Source organism: Papaver somniferum, chromosome 9 (assembly GCF_003573695.1).
Source record: "Papaver somniferum cultivar HN1 chromosome 9, ASM357369v1, whole genome shotgun sequence".
Classification (NCBI taxonomy): Eukaryota; Viridiplantae; Streptophyta; class Magnoliopsida; order Ranunculales; family Papaveraceae; genus Papaver; species Papaver somniferum.
In genome coordinates this window covers 9,207,792-9,227,516 of record NC_039366.1, presented here as the reverse complement: position 1 = coordinate 9,227,516, position 19,725 = coordinate 9,207,792, and the positions used below count along the sequence as shown (strand labels likewise).

The following is a 19,725-nucleotide window of genomic DNA, read 5'->3' as shown; positions in this document are numbered from 1 at the left end:
TTCGCCCCAGAAGAAACTCGACTTCTACGAACATCATCTTGAGACTCTCTACGCGGAGGAGATCTCGATAGACCAGAACCAGGAGTCTGATAAGGAAGCCGCGGACGGTCAGACATGGCTGCGAAAAGATTAATCATAAACAAGTCAAAAACAAACTCAGGACATTACCAACGATCAAAAAACCACATAAATAGAAATCCACACACGATAACGCAGAAACCCTAAAATTAGCATACATCGAAATTCCATAAAATCCCTACCCTAACAATGGCCTCCTTGATTTAAGACGAAGAACAGGGGCAAACTAGCATGCAAGCATTGAAAGAAGTTCTTCATCACAAACAAGGAACAACAGTAGCAGAAAATTTACAAATCAACATAGCGTAAAACCATGGAAACAAAGAAAAGAAAAACTTACCAGCAAAAACAGCAGCAGAAAGAACAAATCAGAAATAAAGAGGAGGCAAGCGTGATTAATGCTCAGTGGAAAGAATTTAAGGGCTGAAGATGAAGACTGACAGAGAATTTAAGGGCTGAAGAATGAAGACTGACAGAATTTAAGGGCTGAAGAATGAAGACTGGAATTTAAGGGCTGAAGAATGAAGACTGACAGAGAATTTAAGGCTGAAGAACGAAGAATAAAATCGAGAGAATGTTTAGGAAGAATGAAATTAATTTTCTTTCTCTCCTTAATATACCCGAAAGAAAGAGAAGGAAATTAATGGAGGAATGGGAAACGTGCCCGTTACATGAGCAGTTAATGCACAAATAAAAGACGTGCCCAAGTATCTAGGAAAAGTTATTAGGAGAGATAGAAGAATATGCAACGACTGTTTTCTTCAATGCACCCATTAAACATTCAAGCCCGAAGAAAAGGGGCAAATTGTGTATACATATATCTCACCATCAGACACGTGTATATAGAAAAATACGTGGAAAGCATGCAGGCCAACATCAAAATACGATGCACTACGGAACACCAAATAAACCCCAAGGAGTTACTTTATCTCATCCCAAAAGAAGCTAAGATCAACGGTGGAGAGAAAGTTAGCTGACACGGACGTGACAGGGGCAGAAGACACTTGTCTGACACGAGCAGGCATCTCAACCACCCTCATTAAACACTCTGAGCAGTATACGTGTCGATCAACCCGTGGACGAGCGAGGATGTCTCTGCGTGATCAAGTGGCAAACGCAGACCTCTGCGTGATGGACACAAGACACTAGAAGATAAGGTTCCAACGGCCTTCAGAGATGGGTCCCACACTCTAACCCTATAAATACCCCTTCTCCACCAAGAGGAAGGGGGATCGGAGAAAAACAGGAAGGAAAGGAGAGAGAAAGGTTACGAGTGTAAGTTAATCCTTTAGAAGGGAAAATACATGTAAACCGAAAAGTCATTCGACTACTCTTGTAACCGTGAAGAACATAGTGAAACAACAAACCCCGTGGACGTAGGCCTTAGTGCTGAACCACGTAAACCTCGGTCTTGTTTACATTTCAACACTTTATATCTGTCTAACCCCGTGGATCTTTACTTGTACGTTTTGTTTTCTTTGTGTTTATCTATATCCCGTGCGCAAACACCCTGCATGGAGTTGTTGGATGAGGCTGTGATAAACCCGAAGGTTTTGAGCTAAGGAATCAACACTAAGATATCATCATCACAAATTATTCTATATTATGATGATTGGTTGTGAGCATTCTGATACCTTCGTGATCAGTGTGTTCACAAATGGTGGACTGTATATTTTCGAATGACCCAACCAGGAAATTAAAACGAAAACTTCTCCTCATGAGTAGTTTGTTGTTAGTAACAAACAAGAACCCACGACCTTGAATTTTTTCATAAGAAATCTCCACTGTTGAGAAGGACACCATTCTATGGAAATTCTTCATATATTCTACCTTTTCAAATTGAAGACAAGCATCATTAATCAATCCTGGCCATGCAAAGAAGGGCTTTCCCTCTTGATAATCCAGAAAACATGTTTCCGTCTTCCCTTATAAATCAAACTGAATAGAAATTAAATTGACCTCTAAATTTTCCGTATGTAGACAAAATTTTATCTGCAGGACTAGCTATATCAATGCCGGAGAATTGAATTTTAGGTTTTGATATGTATTTACCTTCATCCATCACTAGAGGAGTAGAAACATTTCTATTGAACTCATTCAACGAGCTAAAATCCTTGACCTCATCAATTACAACCCTTCTAACTTGAAAACCCACATCGTCATCATAAGATTTATTATCAGAATTGAAGGATTTACCCTCTTGGTAGGGTAGAAACATTGAGGTCGCTGAAGCGCCCCCAAAACTAGCAGCTGACTAATCCAAGAGATTAACTAAATACATAGGCACTAAGAATCCAAATCATATACTTAAGCATTCAATAAGAAATCTGCTACAGAACTTAACCCCAAAAACTAGCCCCACTCTGAAATATTTATAAAAAAAACTTCTCTCAAATGATACATATACAACAGTCATGTTGCAAATAGAATATACAACATAATAAACATAGTCGAAGTAATCTAAACGCCTCGAAGCTTTCGCTGCGCAACTCTGATCTGTCTCTGAAACTGAATGTGGAAAAGAGTGAGCACAGAGTGCCCAGTAGGAATAACATCTAACTTTCAAGTAATCACTGAAATAGTTTGGAAAACATTACATGTTTTCCCCAATACTGAAAGACGACCAACACACTGAAATAAACAATCATGTATACGGACAAATTCCTTCACTAATATTGACGCCCATTCCACGCCTAATATGGTAATAATGCACTCCCGTTCCACGCCTAATAATTCTCTCGTAAATATAAAGAAGGGGTGAAGGAACACATCCTATATACCACAGATGGAAATTCTCATTTCCCAAACAATTTATTAAGACAAACAAAGCATTACAATTTCTTTCCAAACAATGGAAAGATTGAAAGAAATAAAAGAACTTTTAGAATTTAAAATAAACAATGCATATAATGCATGAGCTTGTTAAACATAAACTTTGGTTAAAGAAAACAACAATAATCACAAAAGAGTTAAATGTATTCCCACCTCTTTTGATGACAAGCCACGCCTACCTTGAGATCCACGATCCACTGGTTCATCCTTTGAATCGATCGTTGTTAATAAAGACTAACTGTTAATCACACAAGAATTCTAAGAATCTAGCCAAAATGGTTCACACAAGAATTATAGAAGTCTATCTGATGTTTCTAAGCCCATTTATGGTTCTACACATCTTCATTATCCATATCTTGCATATCTAAAGGTTTAATAATTCAATTAAGTTGTTTCTCTAGTCCACTAAATAAGTCTTGTGAATATCTACAACTTTGTAGAAGAAACCAAAGGTCGATTCAGACTATAAGGGGTCCGAGACAATCAAAGCATGAAAACTATGCCTAAACCCGAGTCCAATAATCCGACCCATTAATCTAAGACATGGTCCATTAGGTCAACAAACAGTCACTAACAGTCACAGGTCTACTAACAGTCAGTCGTTAGTCAAAGTCCAAGGTCAAGTCAAGGTCAGGTCGAGTATGGTCAACAGATTCCAAGGTTCACTGAGTCAAACAGATTCAACTCAGGCTAACAGGGTCAACTCGACTCAGTCAGATTAACTAAGTCAGCTAAACAAAACTGAATTAGACTGAATAAGCTCAGTGAGACAAGCCAAGGGTTCTTCCTGCACAACTACAACTCTAACTCTACAACCTAACTCAAGATCAATTTCAATCTAACAATGCATTAGGTAAATCATTCAAATAATTTCAAATCTCATTTACAATTACAAACTATGCCTACCTGCAATTGCAGTTCCAAGCTTTCACAGCAAACACCAATTACAACTCCAACTCTAAACAACACCATCAAACTGACACAACAAAGCTAATCTCATTCATCCACTGACATAACCCAAGCTTCTCTTCTTTACAACTATTTCATGTTATAACAACCAACTTCATCACCACCAGATCAATAACCACAACTCCATTTTATACTGATTTCAACTCCATCTCAAACTACACTGCATATCCGTTACCACCAAACTCTCATATCCACTTTTATTTCGCCTGCACAACCAAAACTCCAGCAACTACAACTTCATAGGCATACTTTCATTATTTCTTTCCTGTTCATCAAATTCCAATTCAACTTTAACATCACCACTACAACTTGTACCTCAGTGCAACCATCTATATCATAAACACCAACAACCCAGACATCTCCATCACCACCTGTAATATTCATTCTCTCTACAATAACATCTCATCATAACTCTAACCTAAATCCCCACCATCTTATTCTACTTGCACCTGTAATCAAATTCCTGAGCAACATTCAACACTGCATCTCAGGTAAACTCATTCACCCCAAATTCAGTTAACACCCTTCAATTCCACTCTCCTCAGTAAACTCATTTCAATTCTAATATCATGAACAACTTCATAAACTCAAAACTGAAGTAAATAACTAAAGTAGATTCACTGAGAATAATCAATTACCTCAAGATAACTTTCTTCAAACATCTGAATCATATACTGCTTCTCACTTTGATTGTTAATTCACCAAGACATTCAAGACTGCTCAGAACTCATTAACGCAACTCAATCCATGCCCAAAGACTTCAACCCATCAATGGTTCTCAATTAATCCCAATTCAAATCCCAAATCTTCATTTAAACATATCCAAACCCTAACTACCAATTTCAAGCTATTCTTCAACTTCAAACCCTAATTGATATAAAACCCATCTCTAATTTCATCTTATTCATCTCTAATCGAATTTTAAACAATCTTATGACAAACCCTAATTCTTTGTTTCAACTCCAAGACAGTTTTAGAATTTCAATTGAACCTCAACCCAATCATTCTTCATCTGCCAACCACTCGATTTGCATCTTAAATTGCAACAACTCAAAGTCTAGTCTTAAAACCCTAATTCAAATTCCCTATAATACCTTTTCTTCTTGTTCAGATTCGATCTCTTGAGTTAACAACATCGTCATCAACCATTCTATGGTCTTTTACCTCATCTCTAACTTCCAGAACCACCATCTCGATATCTCAATTCATCTACAGATAGAAGAAGAAGAAGAAGAAGAAGAAGAAGAAGAAGAAGAAAGAAAATGATAAGAAGAAATAAGAAGATGGAAGACGAATGAATTCTGCGATCGGGTTTTGGTGAAGATAAGGCCGGCCAAAACTTGCAAAAGCACCCAGAAAATTGATACGGGCAGCCAAGTCGGTTGGGCTTCAAATAGATTATTTTTCCCTTCATGCTAATCTGAAGATTTCTTCTTCGTCCAATATCCGAACTAGAGCTGGCAAACGGGCGGGCTAGGACTGGCTTGTTACGGGTTACACGGGTTCGGGTTAACACGAGCCAAAACCTGCGGGTAGATGTTCTTCACGGGTGGTCATTTTTTCAACCCGCACCCGTAACGGGTAAAGCTTGCAGGTTCACGGATTTACCCGGCTTGTTTAATTAAAAACAAAATTAAAGCTTAATTTAAATTGAAAATAAAATGAGTATATATTATATCTTTTTGCAACATCTAATCATTCATCTAATCGAAATTAAAACTTAATTTTAACAGAAGACAACAATGGAAGACAAGATTAATCTAAAATGAGTACAGATTATATCTTCAATCGCAGCAAGAATTTCATACACATTTGTGTTCTCTGCTCAAACTCAGACTCATAGCAGCATCAGTAAGACTGTAAGACCATTTATACATCATTAAACACCTCAAATGTCATAGCTCCCATTTCTTTCCAGAACCACACAACACCCATAAGGACCCGGAGAAGCCACGTTCCTAAAAAATGAGAAATAAATCAATCAGGTAGCCAAAAGGTAAAAAAAAAATCATAATCAACACAAAATAAAAAACCCAAATAGAAAATGAATTTGTGGTGTAATTAGAAATCACAGAAACCCCCAAATTAGAAATCAACACAAACCCTAACCACCATTACAAATACAGGAAACTTGAACACCCTTAGATGATCATGAATTAAACAAGGGGTTTTTCTTCTTTTTGCATACATGGTACTTTGAATAACCTTAGATAAAGATTTTACAAACCCCAAATTGAGATCATAAAAGTGATGGAGATTTACAGTTGGTTCACCTGTAAATTTGGGAGAAATCCAACTGAACCTGAAAATCATCAAAAACAATTAAAACCTCCGCAACAAACAAATTGAATAAACAAAAAGCAAAAACAAATTTATCGAGAAGATGTAAAGAGAATTATGGGTTTGGTTTATTATTCACCTTCAAAGAAGAAGCCGACCTAAAACAGATCTGAGATTTGTACAAAATAGAATCTATTGTTTAACTTTCTGGAGATGATTTTGACCCAATCATACACTAATAATTGGATCGTTCTTGTTAAAAAAGAGAATGGAAGACGTTAGTTTAATCTGTGAGTCTGTGAAAGAGAGAGACAGTGGAGAAGAAAGAAAATATGAGGAGAAAATGACACCTTCTCTAGGGTTTTTTGGGTTTTAAATCCTAAAAGAACGAATGAGATCAATCCTATATAATCTAACGGTGGAAATTAATTACAAATTATTACTGTAGACGGGTTACCGGTTTAACCCGCGGGTTTACGGGCCGGGACGGGCTAACCCGTTTTCTCACAAGCCGCTATTTTTCCAACCCGCGCCCGGCTTGTTTATAACCCAGCCAAGCCGGGTTAGGATTTTTACGGGTCGGGTACGGGTTTATCCACGGCTTTCGACTTGTTTGCCAGCTCTAATCCGAACTACACGTTCGAGTAGTCCATTCCACATAACTTTTCGAGATCTATCCAGCTGTACTAGTTTTGTATCTAGTTCGTTGTTAGATTAATTTATATTAATTAAAATCTATATTAGCTAAATGAATCATTTTCGGCTAAATCATCTCTTGATCGACTCTTGACCGGTCTAATAGCGTTGACGAGCTTAAAGGTCTTTACAGTCGCATTGTATTTCAGAATCTTATCAACATCATCAGACCCATCGACACCAGATAAACCAATTCTTGGTTTAGATCGACAATTACCTTTATCATGCTAGACTAGGAGTTGATAAATTTGGAAATAATTCTCTTACTGAACTCAAATCAGCTGAACCAAGTGAAATTGATTTCGATTGCACAACAATTTCATCCTCGGTCATCTTCGATTTATCAGATATATGAGAACCATTTGTTGTTGGAAAAGAACCGAAAACTCATCTGACACGTCTGGTACTGGTGGATTTGAAGATTGTTGAGTGAAATTACTAGTTGAATTTAAATCAACATGAGCTTTTTCAAGTTTCTCATCGAGTACTTTCTTAATCAGCGTCGCTCCCTTCAGTACCGATCCAACTAATTCAAAGCTTTATGTCGACTTAGATTTCTCGTTTTGATCAACAGATTCACTCATCCAGCGCTTCAATAATAGAAGGTTCATTACTTATGTAGCTAAATAATCCTTTCATCTTGCTAGAAACTCAGAAGATAGTTTAGTTTTCAATCACCCAACACTCTTGATATCTCATCTAGATCTAATTCTAATAATTCAACTCGAATATATAGTCCTTCACTTTCTGTTAGGGTTCTCATGTTTGCAGCCGCAAAATCGACTGCTCTAATACCACTTGTAGTGAGCATCACTACAATTGGATATACAAATACAAATTGGATTGATAGGGTTAGAAATTATTGAAGAAGGATAGAATTAATTATAGGGTTAGAAGGAGAAAAGTACGAATGCGTCATCGTTTTATTACGAGAACCTTACTCTAATGTCCGTGTAATAAGATACCAACCATCTTCGCCGACGGTCTTCCAATTTGGGTATTATTGGAAAAAACTAAAAGTATTAAAGACATTGAGTATTAACAGCTCGTTTGGTTGGAAGAATTGGATTCCTAAGAATTCAATTATGGGGTAATCTCATTCTTGGAATTGAATTCAACTCCATAAAATATGCGTTTGGTTGAGGTAATTCAATTAATTTTTTTTTGTTACCAAGGAATCCAATTCTATTGCACTATTATACTAATGTAATGGAAATATATTATTTCGGAGAGAATCAGATTCCTTGAAATCAAATTTCTTAATTACATAGAGTTGATTTGTGTTGTTTGCTTCAAGGAATTGACCATATTTCTCCAGAATTGGATTACCAAGAATTCAATTCCTTGAACCAAACATGTTGTAAAGTTAAGGTAATGTAATTACTTAGTATTTAACTAATGGGTTTAGTTAAACCCAAGAAAAAGTGCAGGGTATCACAGTGTTGACTACATTAACACCCCTGTTTCTCAACATAATTTTAATTAGGGACTAAATAATGTAGAGCGGACTAATTTAGGTAGAGCCCCCTAAGGCTTTCTTTTATCATCAGTCAATATTCAACATTCAATATTGGACACGTTAATTTGAATCAACATCACCGTATGATTTACCACCAAGCACCAAATGGTTTGGCACAAAAGATTTAAGTCATTAGATTTTAAAATGGTTAATAATATAAGCGCCCAATGATATGGCATAAATAACATAACCGTTAGATTTTAACTTTTAACATAAAATCTAATGACTCAGATTTTAAGGGCCAAATGATTTGACACAAAAATTAAATTTAGTAGCGCCAAACAGTGTTGATTCCATATTGTGTTCAAGCTATCCTTTGAACATTTTCTTGACTATGGACATTTAGCCATAATTTTTGGCTTGAATCTTGACTGTCCATAAGAGAAAGCTTAAGCAAAGGGAATGAGTTGGATATCCACTCCTGCATAACCTCACGTATTTTGATCCTCACTAAGAGTTTCATACACATGTTGAACATGTAACTAATTGTAGATCATTCCTCATTCCAAGCATATCAACTATTTCATATGGATTCAAGACTCTTACAAAACTCAGACTCCAAGAAAATCTAAAAAAACTCAAGCACGTACGCTACAACTATAAGCTTAACTTAAACAACCTTGGATATATCACTTTCAACGTTTTCCATGGAAACCACCAATTACGCCAAAATCTAGTTTGTGCATCACTTAACAACTTCACTTCAATACATTGTTGAAAATAATATCTTATCTGCAATATCGTTTACCGTATGCTTTTGCGAATAATCATTTTGGTTTTAGCATGCACTAAAAAAATGTGATCACCATATTTTTATCACATATTATACTTCTCTAAAGAGATTGGTTTTTTCTTGCATATCTATACAGCCACTTTCCCGTTAAGGACTTGTATACATTTAGATTTTTTATTCCTAGATCCCTCGCAAATTGACATCTAACTCATTTTTCTGTTATCTTAAGGATCTTCCCATAAGAACTTTCGCATAATATAATTTATTTTTTCTCTATGGAAAAAAGAAGTTGTAGAATTGACATATAATATATAGGCAACTCTCTAGAGAACTTTTAATTAGAGTTACTCAACCATCTTTATTTATAAATTTTATCCTCCACATCGAACTTATTTTTCATCCCCTGAACTACTACATCCATAATGTAACATCCCATAGTTTACAACATGTAACGAGGGAAATAAATTTCATACTTGACATTAGTTATACCATACAATATTGACAAGCTCAATATTATTATGTAGTTTAATTTGTCTCTTACTAGCGCTGCTAACTCATTTGAATTAGACCCAACAATTATTGCATCATAAGATCTTATAAGTGACGGAATTGGGGTGGCTTGGGGCTGCTCCAGCCACCCCCAAAATTCTATATACAACCCAATTTTCATTTATTTCAAAGGAAAATTTTGCGGGAAAATATATCGGTCCACCCTAAGTTTTGATTTTTAGGCTAATATTTTTGATTTATCCCACCTAGATCTTCAATCCTGCTTCCGTCACTGGATCCAGTCAGATAGTACTTGAATCGGAAATACCTTTGAATAAGTATAATCAGAAGTAAACGTAAAAAAAAAAAAAAGATTTTTGTTAAAGGAAGAGCAAAAACGGATCCGAGGAGTGCAAAAATCGTGGTTGACTCGCAAACTAGGCTCAATCCTATAACTATTTCTGACTTAGTCTAAATTACCCTTGCTGGCGCACAAGTTTCTCGTACGTTTTCACAAAAAACTCAAACTCGTCATAAGAAAAACCTGAAACTCTATATTATCTTCTTCTTCTGTGACAATCATGAACCCTAAAAAATTTACATTAGAAAATCTCTACTTTGTCAAACAGGTTCGTAAGAAGGGGGAAATGTGATCTATGTTATATTATACATTAAATTAGCCCCCAAGTTTTCATTAAGAAATGACTTTGTACCATATCTCCCTGCTACACATATGATCTGTGTTATTCATATGGTAATGGAGGCGTGGGTTTGAAATCCAGACATAGCTGCACATAATAGGCGGGAACAAATTTGACTATGCTTGTACGATTATTAATCATAAACACTAATGTTTCTAAATGGTAAACATCTTTTTTTTATAATATGCTAACAGGTATATTAAAATTATAACTCTCAATCCTCTGATTAATCTCACAGTTCCAGTTAAAACGTCCCTTCTGTCGAGATATTGTTCTTGAATCTTTTTATTGTTCCAAAGTAAGACTACCATGTCGTGATAAACCCCGAAAAGTCCTCCACAATTGCATAAGAAATCAACATACTTATAGACACAGTGATTTGTTAGGGTTTTTTATTTTATTTTTTGATCAAAAGACGATAATAAAAATGAGATTAAGTTTAGTAAGGATTTTTTAGTCTAAAGTAGGAAAATATACCGAGTTGTCTCTAGTTAACGAATCAACCACGATTTTTGCACTCTTCGAATCCGTTTTTGCTCTCCCTTTAACAAAAATCAAATATAATAAACAAACAATCCAACATCTTACGTGAATCATGCTTGCAATCAACAAAAAAAAAGATCCAACAAAAACGACCTAACATCTGATTCCAGCCCAAGCCCAATACACACTACACCCTCAACCAACTCAAATTAGTCCCAAACTTCAGGATGCTTCCAGGCGCTTCTTACCAAAACAAAACCCAACGGCCACCACTCTGAAGAAAGAAACTTCTAGAATTAACCAGAGAATTCCAGAAAGCGCCCGAATAAAATTGCAGTTCCATATACAAAGAATCAAAAACACCTCTCTTCTCCTCACAATCTTCTCGAATTTCTCAAAACAAAGCTCTGCAAAATTCTCTTTTAAGCAATTTGTTTTTTCCTTGGCAAATTTTTTCTTTCTGCAAGTTAATAGTTTGGAAGAATGGCTGGAAAAGGTGAAGGACCTGCCATTGGTATAGATTTGGATACAACTTATTCATGTGTTGGAGTATGGCAACATGATAGAGTTGAGATTATTGCTAATGATCAAGGGAATAGAACAACACCTTCCTATGTCGCTTTTACTGATACAGAACGTTTGATCGGTGATGCTGCTAAGAATTAGGTTGCCATGAACCCTGTCAACACCGTCTTTGGTAAGATTGATTTCCCTTTTCTATTCGATTTGCGAAATTGTTAGGGTCAAGGAATATTGCCATGAACCCTGTCAACACCGTCTTTGGTAAGATTGGGGGTTTTGGTGTCTGACTCGGTCTGAGTCAAGGAATATTGCATGTCTGAATTATGTATCTAGTTCGATGAATTGGTTTAATTCTCAGTCGATTTAGAGCAAGATAGATTGACTCTGACGAGTTAAATCGAACGAGTCACCATTGTGTATTTTCAATCAGACCGGAAGAAGTTGAGTACACTGTCAACAGTATCTCAGGATTTGTCCGACTCGATTCAGTCAATTTTTTGTCGACTTAGTTGAGTCAGTTAGGGTTTCAACGATCCAACTAGTTGCTAGTTCGCCACCAAATTTGTTTTGTTTTTGTTGATTCTGAATTACTCATGTGTAGTTGTTTGTGTTAGTGTCTTGTGCGGAGTTACTCATGTTTCTGACAATTTGCAGATGCCAAGCGTTTGATCGGACGAAAGATTTCTGATCCATCAGTTCAAGCTGACATGAAGTTGTGGCCTTACAAGGTTACAGCTGGAGCAGGTGAAAAGCCCATGATTTCTGTAACTTACAAAGGCGAAGAGAAGCACTTTTCTGCTGAAGAGATATCATCTATGGTTCTTGTCAAGATGCGCGAGATTGCAGAAGCTTTTCTTGGGTCTTCTGTGAAGAATGCTGTTGTTACTGTCCCTGCATACTTCAATGATTCACAGCGTCAAGCCACGAAGGATGCTGGTGTTATTGCTGGTCTCAATGTGCTACGAATTATCAATGAACCAACAGCCGCTGCAATTGCTTATGGTCTTGATAAGAAATCGTCGAGCACCAGGGAGAAGAATGTCCTAATTTTCGATCTTGGTGGTGGTACATTTGATGTTTCTTTACTGACTATTGAAGAGGGTATTTTTGAAGTGAAGGCAACAGCTGGAGATACTCATCTTGGAGGAGAGGATTTTGATAACAGGATGGTGAATCACTTTGTGCAAGAGTTTAAGAGGAAGAACAAGAAGGATATTAGTGGAAATCCTAGGGCTCTAAGAAGGTTGAGGACAGCTTGTGAGAGAGCAAAGAGGACTCTTTCGTCCACTGCACAGACTACAATTGAAGTCGATTCTCTCTATGAGGGTGTTGATTTCTACACTTCCCTTACTCGTGCTAGATTCGAAGAGATGAACATGGATCTATTCAGGAAGTGTATGGAGCCAGTTGAGAAGTGCTTGAGGGATGCTAAGATGGACAAGAGCAGCGTTCATGATGTCGTTCTGGTTGGTGGATCAACTAGAATTCCCAAAGTGCAGCAATTGTTGCAGGAGTTCTTTAATGGGAAAGAACTCTGCAAGAGCATTAATCCTGATGAAGCCGTGGCTTATGGAGCAGCTGTGCAGGCTGCCATCTTGACTGGTGCTGGTGAGGGTAATGAGAACTTGTCTTCATTGTTGCTGTTGGATGTTGCTCCTCTCTCCCTTGGGCTCGAGACTGCTGGAGGGGTTATGACTACTTTGATCCCAAGAAACACCACTATTCCCACCAAGAAGGAGCAAGTTTTCTCTACCTACTCAGACAACCAGCCTGGAGTCTTAATTCAGGTGTTTGAAGGCGAGAGGGCAAGGACCAGGGATAACAACTTGCTTGGAAAGTTCGAGTTGTCTGGAATTCCCCCTGCGCCCCGTGGTGTTCCTCAGATCACAGTTTGCTTTGACATTGATGCAAATGGTATTCTGAATGTATCTGCTGAGGATAAGACTACAGGGAAGAAGAACAAAATTACAATCACAAATGATAAAGGAAGGTTGTCCAAGGAGGAAATTGAGAAGATGGTGCAAGAGGCTGAGAGGTACAAGACAGAGGATGAAGAACACAAGAAGAAAATTGAATCGAAAAATGGTTTGGAGAATTATGCTTACAATATGAGGAACACCATCAAGGACGAGAAGATTGCTGGGAAGTTGGATCCAGCTGACAAGAAGAAGATTGAGGATGCCATTGAAGCTGCTATCCAGTGGCTCGACTCCAACCAGCTTGCAGAGGCTGATGAATTTGATGATAAGATGAAAGAGTTGGAGAGTCTGTGCAACCCAATCATTGCTAAGATGTATCAAGGTGGTGGTGCTGGAGCTGACATGGGTGCCTTTGGTGGCATGGATGAGGATGGCCCTTCAATGGGTGGTGCTGGTGCAGGACCTAAGATTGAGGAAGTTGATTAAGTTGGGAGGGATATGAGTGACTGCTTGGGGTTCTGATATGGGAGGGGATTCATTCTGTTCGGTTCGGTTCAGTTTAGTTTAGTTCTTTAAGTTTTTATTTTTCCTCTAACAATCAATATTTATTGATGGCCTGTTGGGCCTATTTCCGCGGATATAGATATATATATAGTACTGTGGTGATTCTCATGCGCCCCAACTTTAAACTCTAGAGTCACATAGTTCCAACTCCTTTTGCTTCTACCTAGGTGCTAGACACAGCGTGCTCGCAGTTCACATTTTTAAGCCTGCCGGGATGCATTCCTCCTCTTTTTGTTCTTTTCATTTTGACTTACAAAAAAACAAAGGCCTTTTGTATTTTATTTTTTTATAAACTTTCTTCTACTTTTTCTTTCTCTCGTTTTCATATGTGCACATTCCATTGTGTAGCTAGTTAGTGTATACAGTGTAAGTTTCAAAATGGTCCCAAGTTGACCAAAAACAATGATTAAAGTAGCCATCACACACACTATCTCATTTTGGTCATTGAGCAATGCACACCACCTATAAACCCACTACCACTATTACTTACTTTATAATCATTTTCCTACAAGACATCATGTGAGACTAAGATTGTGACCTTTTCAAAATATCCTTTAATATTCTATTATGTAAGTATGCACTGATTTTGAACTAATCTTTTGTTAATTAAGTTGTAATTGGAGTAGATGTTTGTGCCTCCAATTACGCAAACAAGATGAGAAAAAGATCACTATCAAATGGATAGTTTTAGATTATTATTATATCATATAAGTGGTATAGAGTCTACAGACAAAAGAGAAGATAATATACAGGGCTATTCAACTGGTGGTACTTGGCAAATGATCAATTCTTCATTTTGGGCTCATGCTTTGTCGAAGCACGATTCAATCTCAGAATTCAAAAACAAAAATATTATAACGTATTTGTATACACATCTGAAAGTAATTTTTTGATTTCTAAAAATCAAATAACAAAAAGTTAGTTCGAGTGTAAAATTTCAGAATGACTACTACGATCAAAAGAAAAATCGACTTTTTGTGAAGCAAAATATCTGTAGTTCTGACTTTTGATTCAGGAGAGGTAAAAGTACTTCTACTTCTGGTATCCAAACGCGTTATTAACATATTTTCTTCTAGTTATTCTTAAACCTGTCCAAATTGGAGTATACCCAGATTAATTGGGGTATACCTAATGAGACAAAACCCAAGACATTTAGAAGTAAAATAGGCCACCCCTTAACTATGTATTTTCAAAATGGCTAATGTATCCTTGTTTAGTTAACGCTAAAAAATCTGATTAGGTTAATTAATTGAGTTCAGATAAATTAATTGAGTAGATTAAAACTTTTGAAATTATGAATGGAGTAGATTAAAACTTTTATCACATGAGTTCAATCAAAATCAATTTTGATTTTTTTGAATAGTCGGCAAGGTATACGGATGACGAACATGCCGACTACCTATGTCCGACAAGGTATATGAATGAAGAACATGCCGACTACCTATGGCCGGCAAGGTCTACGGATGAAGAACATGCCGACTCTATGCATCACTAGTCGGAATTTTATTGATTTCCTACCTTACCGACTATGTTATAGTCGGCACATAAATATTTCTCACCTTGCCGGCCATATTATAGTTGGGATGTAAATATTTCTTACCTTGCTGGCTAATGACAAGTCGGCAGACAATAAATTTTCTAACATTGCCGGCGGTCCAATAGTCGGATTGTAACTTTGCCGACCTTTAGTTATACCTAACAGAAAACATAATATGGGAATCAGTTGGTTTAGTGATGACCCTCGTCTTCTTCTTTCTGGTTTCAGTTGTAGTTGCAACTTGGGTTTGTTGATCATTAGCTTGAGTTTCTTCTTCTTCCTCTTCAACAACTTCATGCATCTTCTCTATCCTTATCTTTATTTCCGTTACCATCATCATCATCATCATTACCTCCTCCAACAGGTAGCATGTTTTGATCACCATCATCATCGTCATTGTTACCTCCTCAAGCAGTCGGAGTTCTTTCAACATTGTAGCGCCCACTAAGCTAGCAGCTGACTATCCAAAAGATTAACTAAATAAAGAGGCACTAAGAATCTAAAACATTTACTTAACATTCAATGAAGAAATCTGTTACAAAGCTTAACCCAAAAACTAACCCCGCTCAGAAATATATAAATAAGAATTCCTCTCAAATGATACATATACAATAGTCATTTGGTTTTACAAATAGAATATACAACATAATAAACATAGCAGAAGCTAACTAATTAACGGAGTCAACTACTCGAAGCTTTCGTCGCGCAACTCTGATTTGTCTCTGAAACTGAAAGTGGGAATGGGTGAGCACCTCATCCTGAAAGGAGTGCCCCGCAGGAATAACATTTAACTTTTAAGTAATCAAGGAAAGTTTTGGAAAACAATAATGTTTTCCGCGAACATTAAAAAATGACTGAGTCACTGAAATAAACAAACTGGTACATGGACAAACTCCTTGTTCAAACAATGTATAATATTGATGCCCGCTTCCACACCGATTAGTAATATTGATGCCAATTCCATACTGATTAAACATATAATAGGTATAAATGCGAAGGAGCTAATCCTATATACCACAAGTTGAAATCCTTATTTCCCATAACAATTCGTATTGACAACAAAACAATACAAGTCCTTTCCGAATCGTGGAAAGTTTCAAAGAATTAACAGAACAATCATAATACAAAGTAAACAATGTATGGAATATACAAACGGGCAATGCATGAGTTTGTAAACATAAACTTTCGTAAAAGAAACAATAATGGTTACAAAAGAGTTAAAGTATTCCCACCTCTTTTGATGACAATCCACGCCTACCTCGAGATCCACGATCCACTAGTTCCTCCTTTGAATCGATCGTTGTTAATAGACTAACTGCAAAAGCAGTTCCAATCTTTACTCAGATCATCTCAACATTACAATGCCACTTACTTCAACTGAAACTCTACATCAGTATTATTTCATCACTTCACTATCCATATCTCAGCTGTACTAGAACAAACCCATTCTGATCCATATTCACCTCAGATCAAACCACACACATACCACCCCAAGAATTCAAATCAGCTCAACATACAAAACCACCACTACCAAACACTTTCTCCACAAACCATGCTTATCCTTCTTAAATGCACAATCAAAGTCTAATAGCTACAGACCACAACTAATCCATTCATTATCCAAACTTCTTTCCAAACCAATTCATACATAACCTGATTCATTCACCTAAATCTCAACGGTACTTCAAACTCAACAACCCCTTTACTATGAACACCACTTCCAACTACACTTACAGTTCTATTATCTAATCATTTCAACCTCAGTTACAAACACAAACAAATAAACTGAATGGATCTTAACAATTCAACTCAAAATACCAAACTTAAACAATGAAAGGCTTACCCCAAGCATCATCATCCTCTGATTTTCTATTTCCCCAAATCACCCTTATTGGACCCTAGAATCATCATCTCTGACCCTGAAATCAATCACCACCATCAACTTCATCTCCTCCATCTTCTCCCATACTTCCAGAGTTCAATCAATCTCAACATCATCAACAATTTCTTCTTCTGAAACTCCACCGGACAATCTTACAAAATCCTAACTTCTCTTTAATCTCGAACTAATCTTCATTCTTAACCCTGGCTCACCCAATTGATCAATACCCATATCAAATTTCCTATCCAAAACATCTATTTCATCTTCTACAAATTCTCTAAGTGATTTCCATGAAACCCTAACTTCAGTTCTTCAAACCTTCACTAAATCTTGTAATTCATCCACTAGTTTCTCACCCATACCTGCAACACGTAAAATCCATCATGAAATTCTTGATTTCATCTTCAATATCACTTAATCCCCAAATCAATCTTAAAAACCCTAACTTTTCTGTTTTCTCTACAATCATCATCTCTCCTTCTTCTCACGATCAACGAATAAGAACACCACCAACATCAGTCATCACCTCGAGTTTCTATTAAGATTAGAGACTTCACAACCTCGTAATTCTCTCACAGAAGAACCGTAGACGAAGAACAGAGAAAAGAGAGAAAGCAAGAAGAAATAAGAAGAAAGAAAAATAAGAAGAGAAAATGGCTTTCTCATGCGCACAAATTTTAGATAAGACCAAATAGATTTGCTATACACCCACTCAGCTGGATAAGGGCCGCCCCAGTCGGTCCAATGTCAAAGAGACTATTTTTCCCTTCAAGCGAATTTGATGATATCTTCTTCGTCCGATATCCGAATGAAACGTTCGAGTAGACCATTACACGTAACTTTTCAAGATCTATTCAACGATACTGGTTTCGTATCTAAATCGCTGTTAGATTAATTTATATTAATCAACATCCGTGTTAAACTAATCGAGTTATTAGCGGCTAATACGTCTCTTGACTAGTCTAATAGCGATGACGAGCTTGAGGGTCCTTACAAACATCATCATCTCTTCTACCAGATGGAATTGATTGGTCTTCATTTGGTTCCGGTGGTGGTTGAGGATCATTCCGTTCACGGATCTTTAGCGTTCCCGGATCAACTAATGCCCCTCGACGTGTTGCAGTCAAGAGTTTGTCACCAAAGAGAGGAGGTCTTGTAGGAGGAGTAACATTTTTCTTATTTCCCTTTGCCAACCTGAACAACAAAATTAAGAAGAAAAAAATTCAATAGTCGGCAGGGTCGACAAATATAATCAAGCCGGCGGAACAATGGTCGGAAGGGTATATATCTAAAATACATGCTGACTAAACTATAGTCGACATGGTCTTATTCAAATAACCTGCCGGCTCATAACAACTCAAATAACTTTAAGGCATCGGGAGACACAAAAATTTGAAATACAGCCGGCAAGGTAAAAAATTATAACCTACCGACGAAAAAAAAAACTATCGTCGGCAAGCTCCTAGGTTGAATAACTTGTCGAACCAGTAAAAGCAGTTACAAATACTAAACAGCCGGCAAGATCTTGAACCTAAGAGCTTGCCGACTAACCCTAAACATGAAAAGTCGGCAAGGTCGTGGAACAAACACCTTGCCAGCTGATTAACTGAAAATACACAAATTCGATTTTTATGACCTAATTTGACATGCAAACATGAAATTGAAATTCTAGAGTGAGTTTAAGTAGGCCCTTACTTTCTCAATCGCGCCAATTCTTCGGTTTGAGCGGCTTCGATTTCTTCTTCTTCAACCATTTTTTTCTTCTCTTTTGTTGAACTAATTTTGCAATTCCTTGGTTATATCCATTGCGTTTTCTATTTGCTTCTTTCATACGACTAGCCCTAGGCCGCGACGGATCCATGTTTGAAGATTAATCGGAATTTTCGAATCGACGATTACAGCGAATTAATCGACGAGTTTTCAATGGTGGGGGAGGAAGAGCCGGTAAGGTAGAGTTGGAGGAGAAGAAGCAGAAGAAAAGAAGATGAAATGAAAAAAATGAAAACTGTTTTAGAGTAATACGAATTATAAAAGGTAAGGGTAGTTTTGTAACTTTACCCATTAGGACTCCCCCTTATCCCTTAAAAAAAGTCCACTTAAAATCGGGTATACCCCAATTTGGCCATGTTCCAGAATTTTTCTACAATTGAAAATTATTTCCGAAATACTATTCAAAATTTCCAATGTGCAATAAAAGATGGTTATGGATTCGTGATTGACCGTCGAGTCCACCCGTTGTCCCTCATTGGGTTCCATCAGTTAAATTGTTAGGAGTACCTAATTCAAGGTACCATAGAAGTTGGTTGCCGATATAGTCAAGATCATGAGTCGAACATTTGACTTCATTCACTATTCTTGTTCATACAATTTTGAACTTGAAAGATATTAATATTATCGGTTAGATGTTTGGTGCACCATGAGGCCATAAAACTTCTCATTAATCACTCACTGTACCTAAGAATTGATTTTTCTTCAAATGTTTTTAAGAGGGAATAAATATGACATATTCAAATCACCCCAT

At 36.9% G+C, this 19,725-nt stretch overlaps 1 protein-coding gene across 2 annotated transcripts; it reads left to right on the top strand.

Annotated features, from left to right (window-relative positions):
- Positions 1-11,172: 11,172 nt before the first annotated feature.
- On the top strand, positions 11,173-14,337 carry LOC113309797 (probable mediator of RNA polymerase II transcription subunit 37c). Of its 2 annotated transcripts, none has more exons than XM_026558309.1 (2): positions 11,173-11,477; positions 11,957-14,328. In XM_026558309.1, exons 1-2 carry the CDS (start codon positions 11,453-11,455, stop codon positions 13,705-13,707), a joined length of 1,776 nt encoding a protein of 591 aa, XP_026414094.1. In that variant the 5' UTR covers positions 11,173-11,452; the 3' UTR covers positions 13,708-14,328. The 2 variants fall into 2 exon arrangements, with proteins under 2 accessions (XP_026414094.1, XP_026414095.1); XM_026558310.1 differs by lacking the exon at positions 11,173-11,477 and adding an exon at positions 11,539-11,563 and having other exon boundaries at positions 11,957-14,337.
- Positions 14,338-19,725: the final 5,388 nt, after the last annotated feature.

Coding starts and splice junctions, on each gene's coding strand:
- LOC113309797 (XM_026558310.1), top strand. CDS start 11,539: ATGAACCCTGTCAACACCGTCTTTG. Junction 11,564..11,956: donor CCCTGTCAACACCGTCTTTG/GTAAGATTGGGG, acceptor GACAATTTGCAG/ATGCCAAGCGTTTGATCGGA.